Source organism: Corythoichthys intestinalis, chromosome 11, assembly GCF_030265065.1.
Source record: "Corythoichthys intestinalis isolate RoL2023-P3 chromosome 11, ASM3026506v1, whole genome shotgun sequence".
In the NCBI taxonomy this organism is placed as follows: domain Eukaryota; kingdom Metazoa; phylum Chordata; class Actinopteri; order Syngnathiformes; family Syngnathidae; genus Corythoichthys; species Corythoichthys intestinalis.
Genome location: NC_080405.1, coordinates 40530176 through 40545830, shown reverse-complemented (window position 1 = coordinate 40545830; position 15655 = coordinate 40530176). Strand labels below are relative to the sequence as shown.

Sequence of the window (15655 nt, the reverse complement as noted above, 5' to 3'; positions counted from 1 at the left end):
GACTTTTATGTAGCCCAAAGTAGCAAAATAAGAGAAGCATTTTTTCTTCACAAATCTACTCAAGTAAAAGTAAAATCGTATAACTTGGTAAAACTATTCTTAGAAGTAAATTTTTCTCCAAAAGTTACTGAAGTAAATGTAACGGAGCACATGTAACGTTAGCGTTACTACCCACCTCTGAATATTATACATGCATGCTGTCAGAAAAAAAAAAAATGAACTCGGAGATCGGCAGGTCAAGCTTTTCAAAAATTGTTGCTTGGTGCACCCCTAAATTTATTCATTTTTGTCAGAGTAATTTTTGACCACAAACCTTTTTCAGATTGTGGTAATTTTGTTTAATCCATTTAATTAAGTCCGGGATGTCCTGTATAAATTACATTTAAAGAACAATTCACAATATACTGCAATAGGCCACATCTAGTAGTAGTAATAAATCCTTGAATCACTGCTGCCAGCGAGGTCAGTGGGTCGGGAAAAATGAGCACCAACAACAACCTCTGATGCTCCTTTGAGAACGAGACCAAAATTGTTATGTGCACCCTTGTGCATTTACCACAAAGATAGGCTCTAGCTCACCCGTGACCTGAGTGAGATAAGCGGTATGGAAAATGGATACCTGGTCTACCACAAAAAAAAAAAGATGTCAATGGAAATTGTAGTTCCTCTGACCCACAGAAAAGTACAGCAAGTACGTTGGCAAAAAATGTGTTTATAATAATAAGATAGATGGCAGACTTATTGATTAATGTTGATAAATCCAACCAGCAAAATAAAATATAATATTACTGGATTATAACTATTTGTGATTATTTTATATTTTCATCCAAATACTTACTCATCTTCAAGCATTTATTTTACTGTCTGGATGACAAAATCGATAGGTGATGGCATTCTCATTTCCATCAAAGAAAAAAACATGCATTTGTGAAATACAAATCATGACTGTACTACATAGTAATGCAATGCTCCCTGGTCAAGTTACACCTCCAGAGCAAAGCGGGTCCCAAACTAATGTTACCTAATGTAACTAATGTTAATGTTAAAACACTTTACAAAAATTTTGAGGCTATTGTTATTGCAGTATCATACCAAGATGTGCTCCTAATATTTTGTATACAAACATCTCCCGCTGCAAAATACAACCACAATAACTAACATTATTGAATAAATAGCTCACTCAAAGTGCCATTACTGTAATTTTCGGACTATAAGCCGCTACTTTTTCCCCTCATTTTGAATCCTGCGGCTTATACAGTGCGGCTTATTATTTGATTTATTTGGCTTAATACATGTCACTTTACTTGACAGCGACGTCATAACACTACCATAAGACTGTCATAATAATGACATGACACTATCATGGGCATTAATAAATGCTTACGACAGATGTCATTAAGTGTCATCTGGCAAATTATGTCACTAACTCCATTTATGTCCAGCTCGGATTGTTTACATTCATTCAAAAGTGAGCTCATTTGCCGGATGACACAAAATGACATCTGTCATAAGCGTTCATTAATGCTCATGGCAGTGTCATTTCATAATTATACTGGTCTTATGAGAGTCTTATGGTGCCACTGTCAAGAAAGGTATTGGAAATAATTAGCACAGAACATGAATTTTGATATTTACATTTGCAGTGCTACAATGCATGCTAGGAGGCATGTTGGACAATAACAGTGTTGACAGCAGTTGGCAGCAGAGGCTGAATGTCTCCTCCAAGGGAGTACTGATGGCCAACTGAAGCTTCTTGAAGCAGTGAACCTTTGCAGCCTATTGGTTCAAAGCTTCATGGTCGTTCCTTGGTCTTATGACAGTCCTATGATGTGGCTGTCAAATAAAGTGTTCCCGGTTAATATCTTTTGGTGTTCGTATCTCACAATACAGTGGGCTTATCTATCAACAAATGCCGTTTCCGTGTCAAATTTGGTGGTTGGCGGCTTATAGTCAGGTGCACCTAATAGTCCAAAAATTACGGTAATGATAAGAATTCATGTAGGGTAATTAGTTCAATCAATACTGTAGTTTTTATTCAAGTTGTATCCGGAAATGCTAAAGATGTGTCAAGTTGCAGTGCTGTGAAAGCAGTTTCATCAATTAAAAACGAGCAATCGAAGCCACATGAACTGAATTTACATAAGCTAATGTTAAAAATATCACACAGTTAACTCATTTGATCCCAATAACATATAAATACATTCTATTTTTAATTGTTTCAGTGTCCCAAAGACGTATTTTTTACAATTAAAAAACATTTTTTTTTTTTTTTTACAAGAGACATCTCTGGCTTCTGATTCAATTTAGCTCCAAAGCACAAAGCTGAAAATCCATTTTAAAGCAATAAAACTGGCCACTGGAGGGCAGTAGCGCATTTGGTAAGACCCGCAACCCGATTCAACGGCAATGAACGGCCGGGCCGCACGGCCGGGGCACCGGCGGAAGATGACCGAATGGAGAACAACCTAGAGGAGGCCCAGGATGCCAGGCGCTGGATGACCGGGACAACCAGTGCAGCGGACGATGCCATGGAGTCCGTGCTGCTCGCCAAGCAGACCCGCAGCGACTCAAAAAAATCCATCTTTATGAGACAGGCGGCGATGAGGGAAAAGTTTACCCGCCTATCACGGTCACAACAGTGTCATCTCTCAGTTAGTTATGTGTAAATAAATTGTTACTGTACTATAAAAACCTCTATTTGTCTTGTTGTTTACGTTATTTTGTAAAAGGAAAACATTATTCAGATGTTTGGGATGTAACTAAAGCAAAAAAATAGCGGTGTTAAGTCAAAGTTATGTTTGAAATGTGTGCTTTCACAAAAAGCTTAATTTCTCAGTTTTTTTCATCAGAAATTGGAAAATTGCTCAAATTAAGCTATTTTCTAATGCTGATTTCTAAAGAATGGAAAAAGATATGAACTTACTTTTTTTTTCCTGCTGAATAAAGAGAGTCCAATCTTTCTTTAGATGGGTTCCATGTTTATATAGAAATAGAAAATAATTTTCTGTGGGCCTTGCAAAATCAGTGAAAATCCAATAAAACGGCCGGGATTGCAAGGGTTGCACCAGTGAAAATGGCTGGGAGTGAATGAGTTAATAGTATATCCTCTGATTCGTTGCCATTTTAAAAATAATGAACAGAATATAAAATGTACACCTTTTATCAGAGTGATGTTATTAATTTTTAAACATACAAGTGCTGTAAATAAAGTTTTAATATCTCAGTAGTGTGAAAAAAAAGTATTGGAAATGATCGGGGACTATGCTTTAATGGTGGATGAAATAGCAAAAAAGATCAGTTAGTGTGTTAACAAACACCATTTTGTGTTCCTGGAGCCGTTTCCATGGAGATCTTTTTCCTTTAGCTTCCAATCTTTCCCTGCCTTTCTCCATTCCCACCCCCATGAATACAGAAACATGCCACACACACACGCACACAGGTACAGACACATTCTGATACACACATTTCTGAAAGAGGACTCAGCTGTGTGGGTCAAGCTGTAACCAACCTTGACCTAGACTGGATTCCACATTTTTCAAGACGTCACATTTTCCGACATTAAAGTGTACTTTACTTCACAAGACAGACCAATATCATATTTCTTCAAGTAGTTGCTCCCACTCTAATTGCTGTGTGGGCAAATCAACATCTTTGTCATTTTTTTTCCCGCTCAGTAAAAAAAAAAAGGCATCACAAGTAATTACCTCAGCTCATAGACACCAATTTTCACACGTGGACATTAACACGTTAACTTGCAAACTCAGAACTTGCTAACCAAAGCAGCAGTACCTGCCGATTCAAAGTCATAACAGCTGTCAAAATGAGTTCACTGTGCAGCATTTAACATGATGTAGACACAGCAATTTTCAAGCAGTTAGCAATGTGCTAGTACGTGATAATTTTTTTGAACAGCATATTAATTCTGTCTTAATGCCTTAGTTCTCATTCTTAAACGTTTCGTACTATTCAGACATTACTCATAGATATATAAAACTAAATATAAGGTAGCTGGTGTAAATATTAAAATACAACTGTCACATCATTCCAGATAAGTATTTTGGTCCAAGTTTTTTTCATCAATTTAAAACCCATCATGTAATACATCACTTAAAAGGGCTTTTCAAAACATTCACAGAACAAACCCCTTTTTCTACAGCTGATTGAAGGTAGCTACGCCAGGTATGTGTTCTGGACTTCATCACTTATCTTATGTTGGTATGGAATTCTAAGTTCGAAAGGGTTAAAACAAAAATAAATGTTAGTAGAACCGAATTAGATGTGTGAAAATAAATCTAAAATGGGTACAACATGACAGAAAAAGAAAAAGGGGGAAAACCTCCTTTCTAACTATAGTCTATACACTTCAGAAATATGCTCAAAATGTTTAAAGTCATCATATAACAAATGAAAACTAAATGAAATTGCATGATTTGTCTTCAAAAACAGCTTTTCCAGCAGTAGCATCATAATTGGTGTCTAACAATGCTCAAAGCAAAAGCACGTATCATTGTTTACATTCCGAAAGATAACTTCCTGTTTACTTCCAGGATTTAAAATTGCCTGGTGGGCAAAAATGCTACCCCCAATGCGGGGGACAACACCATCAGTGTAAAGGAGAAGACCTCTAGAAAGCATTTTTTGGCATGTAGAATGCAGTTTCAGTGGGAAAAAAAATGATTGTACAGTGATCCCTTGTTTTTCTCTGTTAATGGAGACCAAAACCCGCCGCAAAGTAGCGCATCCCCAAACCCCGCCCCCACCCCCCAAAAAAATCCTTTTTGTTTTCAATGTATTTATTCAGATTTAGCATTGGAAAGCGATACATATAAGACATTTTTTCTCACTTTTCTTTTCCAAATTAAAAAAAAAAAAGTACACACACATATATATATATATATATATATATATATATATATATATATATTATATATATTTTAATAAAACAATTTTAAGCAATTCAAATGTAATAATTATAATAAGTTTTAAACATGTTACTGTCCCAGAGAGTTATTTTTAAACAAGAATAAAGTAGTAGCAGGAAAATGCTTAGCTTTACTAAATGCTTTACTGAGTGAGTCTACTCAAATCTGCTTGGAGCTGCTCACTTACACACAATGAGTTGCCACAGCAACTGTTTAACAAGTTAAACGATGATTGATGCACGCGGCGCGTCACAAGTACGTGACACTGACAAGATCAAACACGTTCATCTGTCAATTATCGTTAACTTTAATAAACAACTCCAGTGCATTTGCACTGCCTGCCTGATGAATAAAGATCGGGGAGAGGGAGGGAGCGAGAGGGAGACTGAGATCGGCTCGGGATAGCTTATCTGTATTTTTCTTTTTTGTGAAAAAAAATTCGCGAAGGACTGAGGGCGCAAAGTAGCAAGGGATCACTGTATCAAGTTTTATAAGGCGTGTCTTAATGTACGGTGACGTCACACATCACCAGAGAAATGCTATTTTTTTCTCCAAAATCTTCCATACATATGCAGAAAATGTCAGTTAACATGCAAAACATTTCATTTACACAGCAGATTGCGAGAAACAGCAACGTTTTTGCACAGCACAGACAAGCAGAAATATTTGTGACGTCACCCTTTTCCAATTGGTAAATTTTAGGCAACAATCATTACGTCAGTCATTAAAATGACCAGAATAGGGGAAAAAAAAATCTCTTTCAATTGCTTTTCATATAGTTTTGCACTGAAATATGTTGTGATGCTACTTTGAAAGCTGGAACATTGAGCCATTTTTGCATAGCTCCAAAATAGAATCCAAGATGGCAGCCATCAGTCCAAAATCCATATCCCAGAAACAATTCTGAGCACATTTGGAGCATCATCTTGTCTATTCATGCAAATTATGGTAACTCGGCAAACAAACCAGAGCAATTTTACAAAAAGATTCATAAATGTGAGCCAAATGGATGAAATGAGGAAAAAAACATAACTTACCAAGAACTCCAACACGGTAGTTGAGGGTGATAACGATGACATTCCCATAGCTGGCCAGGACGCTGCCATCAATCATATTGCCTGTGCCCTCCATGTAGGATCCCCCGTGGATGTAGACCATCACAGGCTTGGCCCCGGTGTCTCGTATGTCTGCAAAAGCGGTCATCGTTACCACATTCACATTGGAAGCTCCCTCGTTAATGCTCACAGTGACTCATTTCACATAGGTTTGATAGCCGACAAATAAACTGACCATCACCTCCCAGATACCGGCGCTAACGGGCACAGAAGCATCATCTGATTGCATCTCTTGCATGCGAATGTCAGCTCATTATCCAGAGTTCAATTCTATTAAAGTAATTGGCCATCTCAGCTGCAAACGACGTGTAATTTACCTCTTAGAAAACAAACTATTAAGCTTGTGTTTGGCTTTCCACGAAGCGCGCAGACTTCCCGAATATGGGCTAGCAGGATGCCATTAAGGGAGAGAAGAGGAAGCCACCCTGACATATTCCCTAACAGAGAGGGGCTAATTTGGCTCGACAGTGATCGGTAAAAACACAGTCTCTAATTACACAATGCATTTTTTGTTTGCTCCTTTTTTAGCACTGGCATGTGTATGCTCACTAACTTGTTTGCACAGAGGTGCAGGACATTGCAGCCTATTTATTTTATTCCCGAACCAGCGATAGACGGCCAGCTGGAATGACACTTGAGCCAGATAACGCACATCCACTGGTGGAAAGGGAAGAAAAAAGGCTGTCTTTTTTTTTCCTGTCTGAGGAATTGTCTTCTGAATTAGTGAGGGGCTAGCAGCAGAGAAGGGCCACGGCAAGAAACTCTCATTTTCCTCCTGAAGTCCCCCACCACATCACCTCCACACCTCCCTCCTCACTTTGTATCACTTTCAATCACAGACTTTCCCCTGACTCCCGCCTGCCTTTCTTCCATCTCTCTTTTTCTTTCCCTTCACTGTGAGAGGGGTGCGAATGAGAAGGGGTCGGAAGAGCAAACAGTGAGAAAAAGAGAGACCAAAAAAAGTACAGTTGAGAAAAAGAAAGAAGATTGACAATAAAAAATGAACGAAGGTTTAAAATTAGAATGGGCATTTACAGTGGTATGAAAAAATATCTGAACCTTTTGGGATTTCTCACATTTCTGCATAAAATCACAATCAAAAGTCATCTGATCTTCATCAAAATCACACAGATGATAATACAGTGTCTGCTTTAACTAAAACCACCAAAACATTTGTCATTTTTCAAATTTTAATGAGGCTAGCGTGCAAACAATGTCAAAAGACGGGAAAATAAGTAAGTGAATCCTCTGCTAAAGGAGACTTAAAGAGCAATTGAAACCAATTTTTACCAAACATTTTACCTCATTTGCTCACCAAAACGTATAAATACATTCTATTTTTAATTGTTTTGGTCTCCCAAAGACGTACTTATATGTCTTTTAGGGGTTTTTTTTCAAAAAAGACATCTCTGGGTTCTGATTCAATTTAGCTCCAAAGCAAGAAGCAGAAAATCCATTTTAAAGCAATAAAACTGGCCACTAGAGGGCAGTAGCTCATTTGGTAAGACCCGATTCAACTGCAACGAACGGCCAAGCCGCACGGCCGGGAAGACAACCGAATGGGTGCCAGGCGGTGGACGACCAAGCAGAACAGGCGGTTGGACGCTCTGGATGCCAGGCACTGGACGACCGAGCAGAACGACCGGGACCACTAGTGCAGCGGACGATGCCTTTGAGTCCGTGCTGCTCGTGAGCAGAGCCCGCAGAGATTCAAAAAAATCCATCTTTATGAGACAGACGGTGATGAGGGAAAAGTTAAACCAGCTGTTGCTGCCAGAACAGCGTCATCTTTCAGTTAGTTATGTGTAAATAAATTGTTACTTTGCTATCAAAAGCTCTATTTGTCTTGTTGTTTATCTTATTTTGTAAAAGGAAAACATTCATATGTTTGGGAAGTAACTAAAGCAAAAAAAAAAAATAGCTGTGTATAGGTCAAAGTTATGTTTGAAATGTATGCGTTCACAAAAAGGTCAATTTCTCTGTTTTTTCATCAGAAATTGCAAAATTGCTCAAACTAAGCTATTTTCTAATGCTGATTTCTAAAGAATGGAAAAAGAATATTCAGAGAGGTAAAGACGAACCCTAGAGTGTCTGCTGAAGACTTACAGAAATCACTGGCAGAGTCCAATATCTCTGTGCACACATCAACTATATGTAAAACTATGGCCAAAAATGGTGTTTAAGGGAGGACTCCACGGAGGAAGCCACTGCTGTCCAAAAAAAAAAAAAAAAAAAATAGCGCCTCGTTTAATGTTCGAAAAAAGGCACTTGGACACTCCACAGAAGTTTTGGCAAACTAATTTGTGGACTGATGAAACCAAAGTTGAATTTTTTGGGAGTAACACATAATGTCATGTGTGGAGGAAAAATGGAACATCAACACCTCATCCCCACAGTGAAGCATGGTGGAAGCAGCACCATGATTTGGGGCTGTTTTGCTACCTCAGGGCCTGGACAACTTGCAATCATTAATGGAAGAATGAATTCGAAAGTATATCAGGATATTTTGCAGGAAAACCTGAGGCCGTTTGTCAGAAAGTTGAAACTAAAAAGAGGATGGAAGCTGCAACAAGACAATGATCCAAAACACAGAAGTAAACCAACTTTAGAATAGTTTCAGAAGAACAAAATACACGTTCTGGAGTCCAGACTTGACACCCATTGAGATGCTATGGCATAACCTAGAGAACAGCGACTCATGCCAGACATCCCAGGAATCTGACTGAACTACAAGTTTTACAGAGAAGAATGGGCCAAGATTAGTTCTGATCGATGTGCCAGACTGATCTGTAGCTAGAGGAAGTGTCTGGTTGAAGTTATTGCTGCCAAAGGGGGTGGCCACAAAATATTAAATGTTATGGTTCACTTACTTATTTTCCCCGTTCTGCCATTGTTTGCATACTATCCTCATTAAAATATGAAAACATATAAATGCTTGGGTGGTTTTAGTCAAAGCAGACACTGTTTTTTCATCTGTGTGATTTTGACAAAGCTCAGATCAGGTTTGATGGTCCATTTATGCAGAAATGCAAGAAATACCTAAAGGTTCAGATACTTTTTCATACAACTGTAAAATAGTACACTGTTGCTATAGTGACTGTAAAAAATGTTTTGGTTTTTTTTATACACCCCCCACCATTCCTAATGACATAAATTTTCTCCAACATCCTTGAACCAACCTCAATCACATCGTCCCTTTGTTTATTCACGTTAAACAGCAACACAAATGCATGTTCTCTATATAGAGCAGCCTTTAGATTTGGTTTGCCTGTATTGGCCTGGTATCTGGGAGGGCCACAATAAATGTGATTTACATTTGACACCTTAGCACACATGTATCTTCAAAAAAAGTAGAGAGGATGTGTGAGGTGAGACAACATGGCAAAAGGGAAATGGAGAGGAAAGAAGAAAACAAATACCACAGATACATAGAGGATGGAGCAGGAAAAAAAAAATAGAAAAAAAAGAAAATTAGTCACGTCAATGTCATCAGTCCTCTTTTTGTTGTTGATTCTCATCATGTCGCTATGACAACAGTTCATTCCCTTTCAGGAGCGTGACATAAAACGCTTAAGCTCAATTTGTTCAGAGCTATTTATTGACCTGATCTAATGTAAGAGGAGTCACATGGTAGTTGTGTATATTTGCTTACCTAATTGCTTTAAATGCTGTCATGGACTATTCCCAGGAATTTCTACAACTGGGTTGTGACATTATTTCAATGTAAATAGCTAATATTAACCATTGAGATGAGGGTTTGCTAATTGGAACCTACAGTGAAGACCGTGTCTCCTGACACATTCATGGGTGTCAAGGCAATCAAATCAACATCTATTTGACCCTTCTTTCATAAAACACATGAAAATATTCCCCTCAGGAATCAGCAGCAAAACAGCATCGATTCCGCAAAGAACATTTATAATTTTTAATTCCGCGACTTACAGCGTGTTTTTCCGTGAGCAATAAAAAAAATAATAAAACAACAACAACTAATGATCAGTGATGAAGCAAACTTAGGCACTTATGATGTAAAAATAGTATTATTAAATCGTTTACAAAACCAAAACACTGCAAAGCATTGTAGTTATATAATTTAACAAACATCAGTATTGTCTTTGTCACTCTGAGGCAGATTTCTTTGCAATACTTATCGTTAATCTGAATCTGAAATGAAAAAACATTTCATTAAACAATGGGTTTAAAGCAGAAGGAAAGATTTAAACAAAGTGGAAGGCAACTATTTGACTTGGATATTGCAAACAGACCTACAGCGTGCAGTAGAAAAAAAATAACTCATAAAATGCAGAACATTGCATTAAATGACACAAAACTAATTGCAAAAAATAGCCAAACATTCAGTCAGGTAATGAAGTGCAGTTTCTTTTCTGTGAGTGTGAGTGGCGTGTGCTACTTAATTGTGAGATTTAGCGGCCGTGACGAAAACTACTACTACAGCAATGTTATATTCTGAACTTCGTCCTGTATTCCCAGACTGTTTTGACTTCCGCGGAAGATGTTGAAATTTGCAGTAAATTCCATATTTGCGGAATCGGAGATTCCTGGGGGGACCATAAGAACAACAGAAAACATTTGCATGTGTGCTTGGTGCTAGGAAAGAAAAGGAGAGTTCATTAATGCACATATCAGAACAGTTGTAATACAACTTCATGCACAATATTATGAACACAAATAATACTGTGTATAAATATAATATAAATAAAGAACAAAAAGATGAATCTTTTAGACATGCTGGTGTAAAATATTGAGGGGATGGACGAAAAATGATTTAAATGACATTTTTTCCTCACACACAAAGCATTTTTACTGATATTTTCAGACAACATTTCCTATTACAATATTGTTACAATTATTATATACCTAGTTAACATGTATGCTTTCCTTATTATAGTTAGTCAGCAGATAGGATAACGTCTGTCTAGTCAGCCTTTCCTTTGTCCTGGGCCATGCCCCCCCCCCATGTAGTCTATTTATTCTATTCTATGTTCTACTTGTATGTTGCTTTCCTGTCCCTCCCATCCTTTTGTTTTCCTTTAAAAAAAGAGGGTTGCCATTTCAGCAACCAGGGAACACCTACCAACGTCCACAAAAGCTACACAGACTTCTTTCTAGCCAAGCTAGATGTGCATAAACCTAGCTTCAAATCTAACAAGTATACACTCAGAAAGCAGTTGTAAGTAATAAACTGCCATAGACTTCATAATTGTATTGACGGATCAATTCGGCCAGCCATTGCGCAATGCCTTCAAGCAGGGGGCCGGGCATACCACAATCCGCTTCAGTTATCCGCAGTCGGTCGCAGCGACACATGCAGCGTTCAACGCCGGATTTAGGATAAAAGTACGAAAAATATTCTCCATGCAAACAGGAAGAATTGTCTCAGGAGTGATTTGGTCGAGGATTCAAGGGAATTATTATATTTTTTATAACATGCATCCATTTTGAAACGTTGTGAAAAAAATCAAAGGGAGAAATTAGCTGCTATGGCATTGGCATCATAGTTCGCAACATTTACGTAAAATAAATGCTTATTGCACAGTTTTTTTTTGCCTCTAACCAAGAATCGAGACTGTTTTACGTCCATATCTATAAAGAATTCAGGGATTTAAGCATTTATTCACAAGAATTTTCACCGGAAATGCTCTGTTTACATCAGGCGGCAGCTAGCAACATTTACTAACAGTCTAGCATTGTACTTTGACATATTTAACTAAACTAAATGCTTACTGCACGTTTTTTTTTTGTTGTTTTTTTTGCTTTTCACCAAGAATCGAGACTGTTTTATGTCCATATCTATAAAGAATTCAGGAATTTTAAGCATTTATTTATTTATTTATTTACATGATAGGGATTTCTTTGTGTCAATCGGAAATTATCAGTCAGAACGAACCAAATTCACGTGTGGAGTCCCTCAAGGGTCAATTCTTGGACCACTCTTATTTAACATCTATATGCTTCCGTTAGCTCAGATAATGGAACAGTATGACATCTCCTATCACGCCTATGCAGATGACACACAACTGTACATTTCTGTGTCCCCACATGATTATAGTCCCTTAGTCTCCCTGAGTAAATGCATTCATCAAATCAATGAATGGATGTGCCAGAATTTTCTCCAGTTAAATGTGGAGAAAACAGAGGTGATCATTTTTGGGCCAAAAAAGGAAAGGTCAAAGATAAGCAGCCAACTTAGCACAATGTCACTTACAGCTACAAATCAAGTCAGAAACCTTGGCGTAATTATTGACTCAGACCTAAAATTTGATAGCCATCTAAAGTCCGTCACTAAATCCGCTTATTACCACCTAAAAAATATAACCAGAATTAAGGGGCTTCTGACTCAACAAGACATGGAAAAACTTATGCATGCATTCGTTTTCAGCAGATTGGACTACTGCAACGGTATATTTACAGGTCTTGATAAAAAATCAGTCAGGAAGCTGCAGCTAGTACAGAATGCTGCAGCCAGAGTCCTCACAAATACAAGGAAGCTGGACCACATTACACCGGTTTTGAAATCGCTACACTGGCTTCCAGTGAGTCAAAGGATAGACTATAAAATACTACTGCTCGTCTACAAAACACTTAATGGCCTTGGACCAAAATACATGCTTGACTTGTTAGATTCCTATGAGACATCTAGACCCCTAAGGTCGTCTGGAACGGGTCTTCTGCATGTTCCAAGAACCAGAACCAAGCAGGGTGAGGCAGCATTTAGTTATTATGCTCCTCACCTCTGGAACAAGTTACCCGAACGTCTGAAGTATGCTCAAACCGTTAGCTCCTTTAAATCAGGGCTAAAAACGCTTTTGTTTAGCACTGCATATCCATAACTGTCTATATATTTCAATCTACCTGCCTTCTATTCCTCTTGTGCATATCTCCATTGCTGATTTCAATGATTATTATTAGTAGTAGTTTTGGCTTTATTTCTATTTTTGTTTTATTTTCATTTATTTATTTTTATTCTGTGATTAAATGCGATCTTTTGTCTTGGTTTTTACGTTGTGTTGATTTAAATGTGATTTTTATGGTTTTCATGTGATGTAAAGCACTTTGAATTGCCTTGTGTTGAATTGTGCTATATAAATAAATTTGCCTTGCCTTGCCTTGCCTTTATTCACAAGAATTTTGACCGGAAAAGCTATGTTTACATTCTACAGTCTACATTCACTAACAGACTAGCACTGTACTTCGACATATTTACGTAAAATAAGTGTACGTTTATTTTTGCTTTTAAACAAGAATCGAGACTGTTTTACGTCCATACCTACAGTATAAAGAATTCAGGGATTTGAGCATTTGTTCACAATAATTTTCACCGGAAAATCTCTGTTTACATCAGGTGGCCGCTAGCTACATACACTAACAGACTAGCATTGTACTTAGACATATTTACGTAAACTAAATGCTTTCTGCACGTTTTTTTTTTTGGTTTTTTTTGTGCTATTCACCAAGAATCGAGACTGTTTTACGTCCATATCTATAAAGAATTCGGGGATTTAAGCATTTATTCACAAGAATTTTCACCTGACAAGCTCTGTTTACATCAGGCGGCCGCTAGCTACATTCACTAACATACTAGCATTGTACTTTGACCTATTTACGTAAAATAAATGCTTACTGCACATTTTGTTTTTGCTTTTGACCAAGAATCGAGACCGTTTTATGTCCATATCTATAAAGAATACAGGGATTTAAGCATTTATTCACAAGAATTTTCACCGGAAAAGCTGTTTACATCAGGCGGCTGCTAGCTACATTCGCTAACAGACTAGCATTGTACTTCGACATATTTATGTAAACTAAATGCTTACTACACGTTTTTTTTTTTTTTCTTTTCACCAAGAATCGAGACTGTTTTACGTCCATATCTATAAAGAATTCAGGAATTTAAGCATTTATTCACAAGAACTTTTACCGGAAAAGCCCTGTTTACATCAGGCGGCCGCTAAATACATTCACTAACAGACTAGCATTGTACTTCGACATATTTACGTAAAATAAATGCTTACTGCACATTTTGCTTTTGCTTTTCACCAAGAATCGAGACTGTTTTACGTCCATATCTAGAAAGAATTCAGGGATTTAAGCATTTATTCACAAGAATTTTCATCGGAAAAAGCTATTTGTCTAGGATTCCACTCGGTCGGCTTTGACTACCTCGCCATCAGCCCCGCCCCCGTGTCCCGTCATTACATTATGAAGTCTATAAAACTGCAATAATACATCTTAACATAAACTAGTCTGCTCCTGTATGAGATGTAAGTAAAGCATTATATTTAATCTCATGTCAAAATATTTTTGTTTGGCAGGATCACTGCTTGCACAACATCCGACAGTGACACGTTCCAAAAATATGCTTTGCTGAAAACACTCTCTTCAGCCATGAAGTCAAAATAATGTTATGTTATTTCAATGCACGGTATGATGTATAAGGAACTATAAGGAAACTAAAACTGTATAAGGATTTTTTACTACTGATTGAAAAGTTCCTATAAAACACAAGACTTGCCCACATGTAACCTTGAATAACTAAAGCATTTTTCTAAAGAAACCTGTTAACTTTCTTAACCATTGTACTTGAAAAGAAAGTGAGCCATGGTTGAAAACAACATTCTAACATGAAAATTTAAATTGACTCATAGGCATTTGATATTAGAGATGCCATAGTTCGACTGGAAAGTGGAAAAACCTATAGCAAAACATTTATTTTAACAAGACATAAGGAGGAAGAACCTTTCAAGTCTGTTCTGGATTGATTGGGGAGCAGGTGGCCTTATTCCCCAGTTCTGAGCTCAAATCAATATACAGAATTCTACCTTTGAAAGAAGTACCCAGTTAGTTTTCCATTGCCTTCATCCATGTGTCCTTCCAGCTGCAACTTTGTGCTTTGCTGCTGTTCAACTTCACAGAAATCAGTCACATATCTGACATTAGGAATGGGCCTTGACTCTTCAGACTGGCACGAAGAGCTAGGCTAGATAAGTGTGACTAGCCCTCAGTACTTGGTAGAACATATTGGGTGTCAGTGGCTAGCAATGGTCTGTGATGGAGTGTAGATGATATGGAAGAAGGTGGTTTCGAGGGTAGAATTTTTGGGACCTCATTCACTTCCGAGACATCCGCAATACTTAAATCATGCATTTTTGACCGGAAAATTTTTCGTCAATATGTTCGTCCTTTGATTTGGGCTAAGGATTTTGAACATAACATCTTTTTTATTCAAGATGCAAAACGTACTGAGAATAGAGGTATTTATAAAAACAGTAATAACCACTCTAAAGATGATAACTTTGACCGGGAATTTACTAATGAGTCGACTGATGTTCTAAATAACCATGAATTGTCCTGTGGAGGACACTTGAATGCTTTTACAATCATTCCATTCAAGTGCTTGCATGTACTCATGCAGGCGGTTGGCAATGATTACAAGGAGATGGTTACACTCTGTCCTAGTTAATCCACAGCTTCAAAGTTTTTGGCTCGACCAAGTTCACACACTACAAATCTCGAACATTTGCAGTTTACAAACAACCATAAAAGAAACATCATCAGTGAATAAGTTATTTGAAATCACTGCGATGATCAAAATTATGA

General features: G+C 37.5%; 1 protein-coding gene across 2 annotated transcripts in view; it reads right to left on the bottom strand.

Annotated features, from left to right (window-relative positions):
* Positions 1–15655, bottom strand: part of nlgn3a (neuroligin 3a) — a 431355-nt gene that overhangs the window by 285348 nt on the left and 130352 nt on the right. For both annotated transcript variants that reach the window (XM_057850147.1, XM_057850148.1), the window contains one exon: positions 5960–6109. In XM_057850147.1, coding sequence (XP_057706130.1) covers positions 5960–6109 — 150 coding nt within the window. The remainder of the gene's footprint in view (positions 1–5959; positions 6110–15655) is intronic.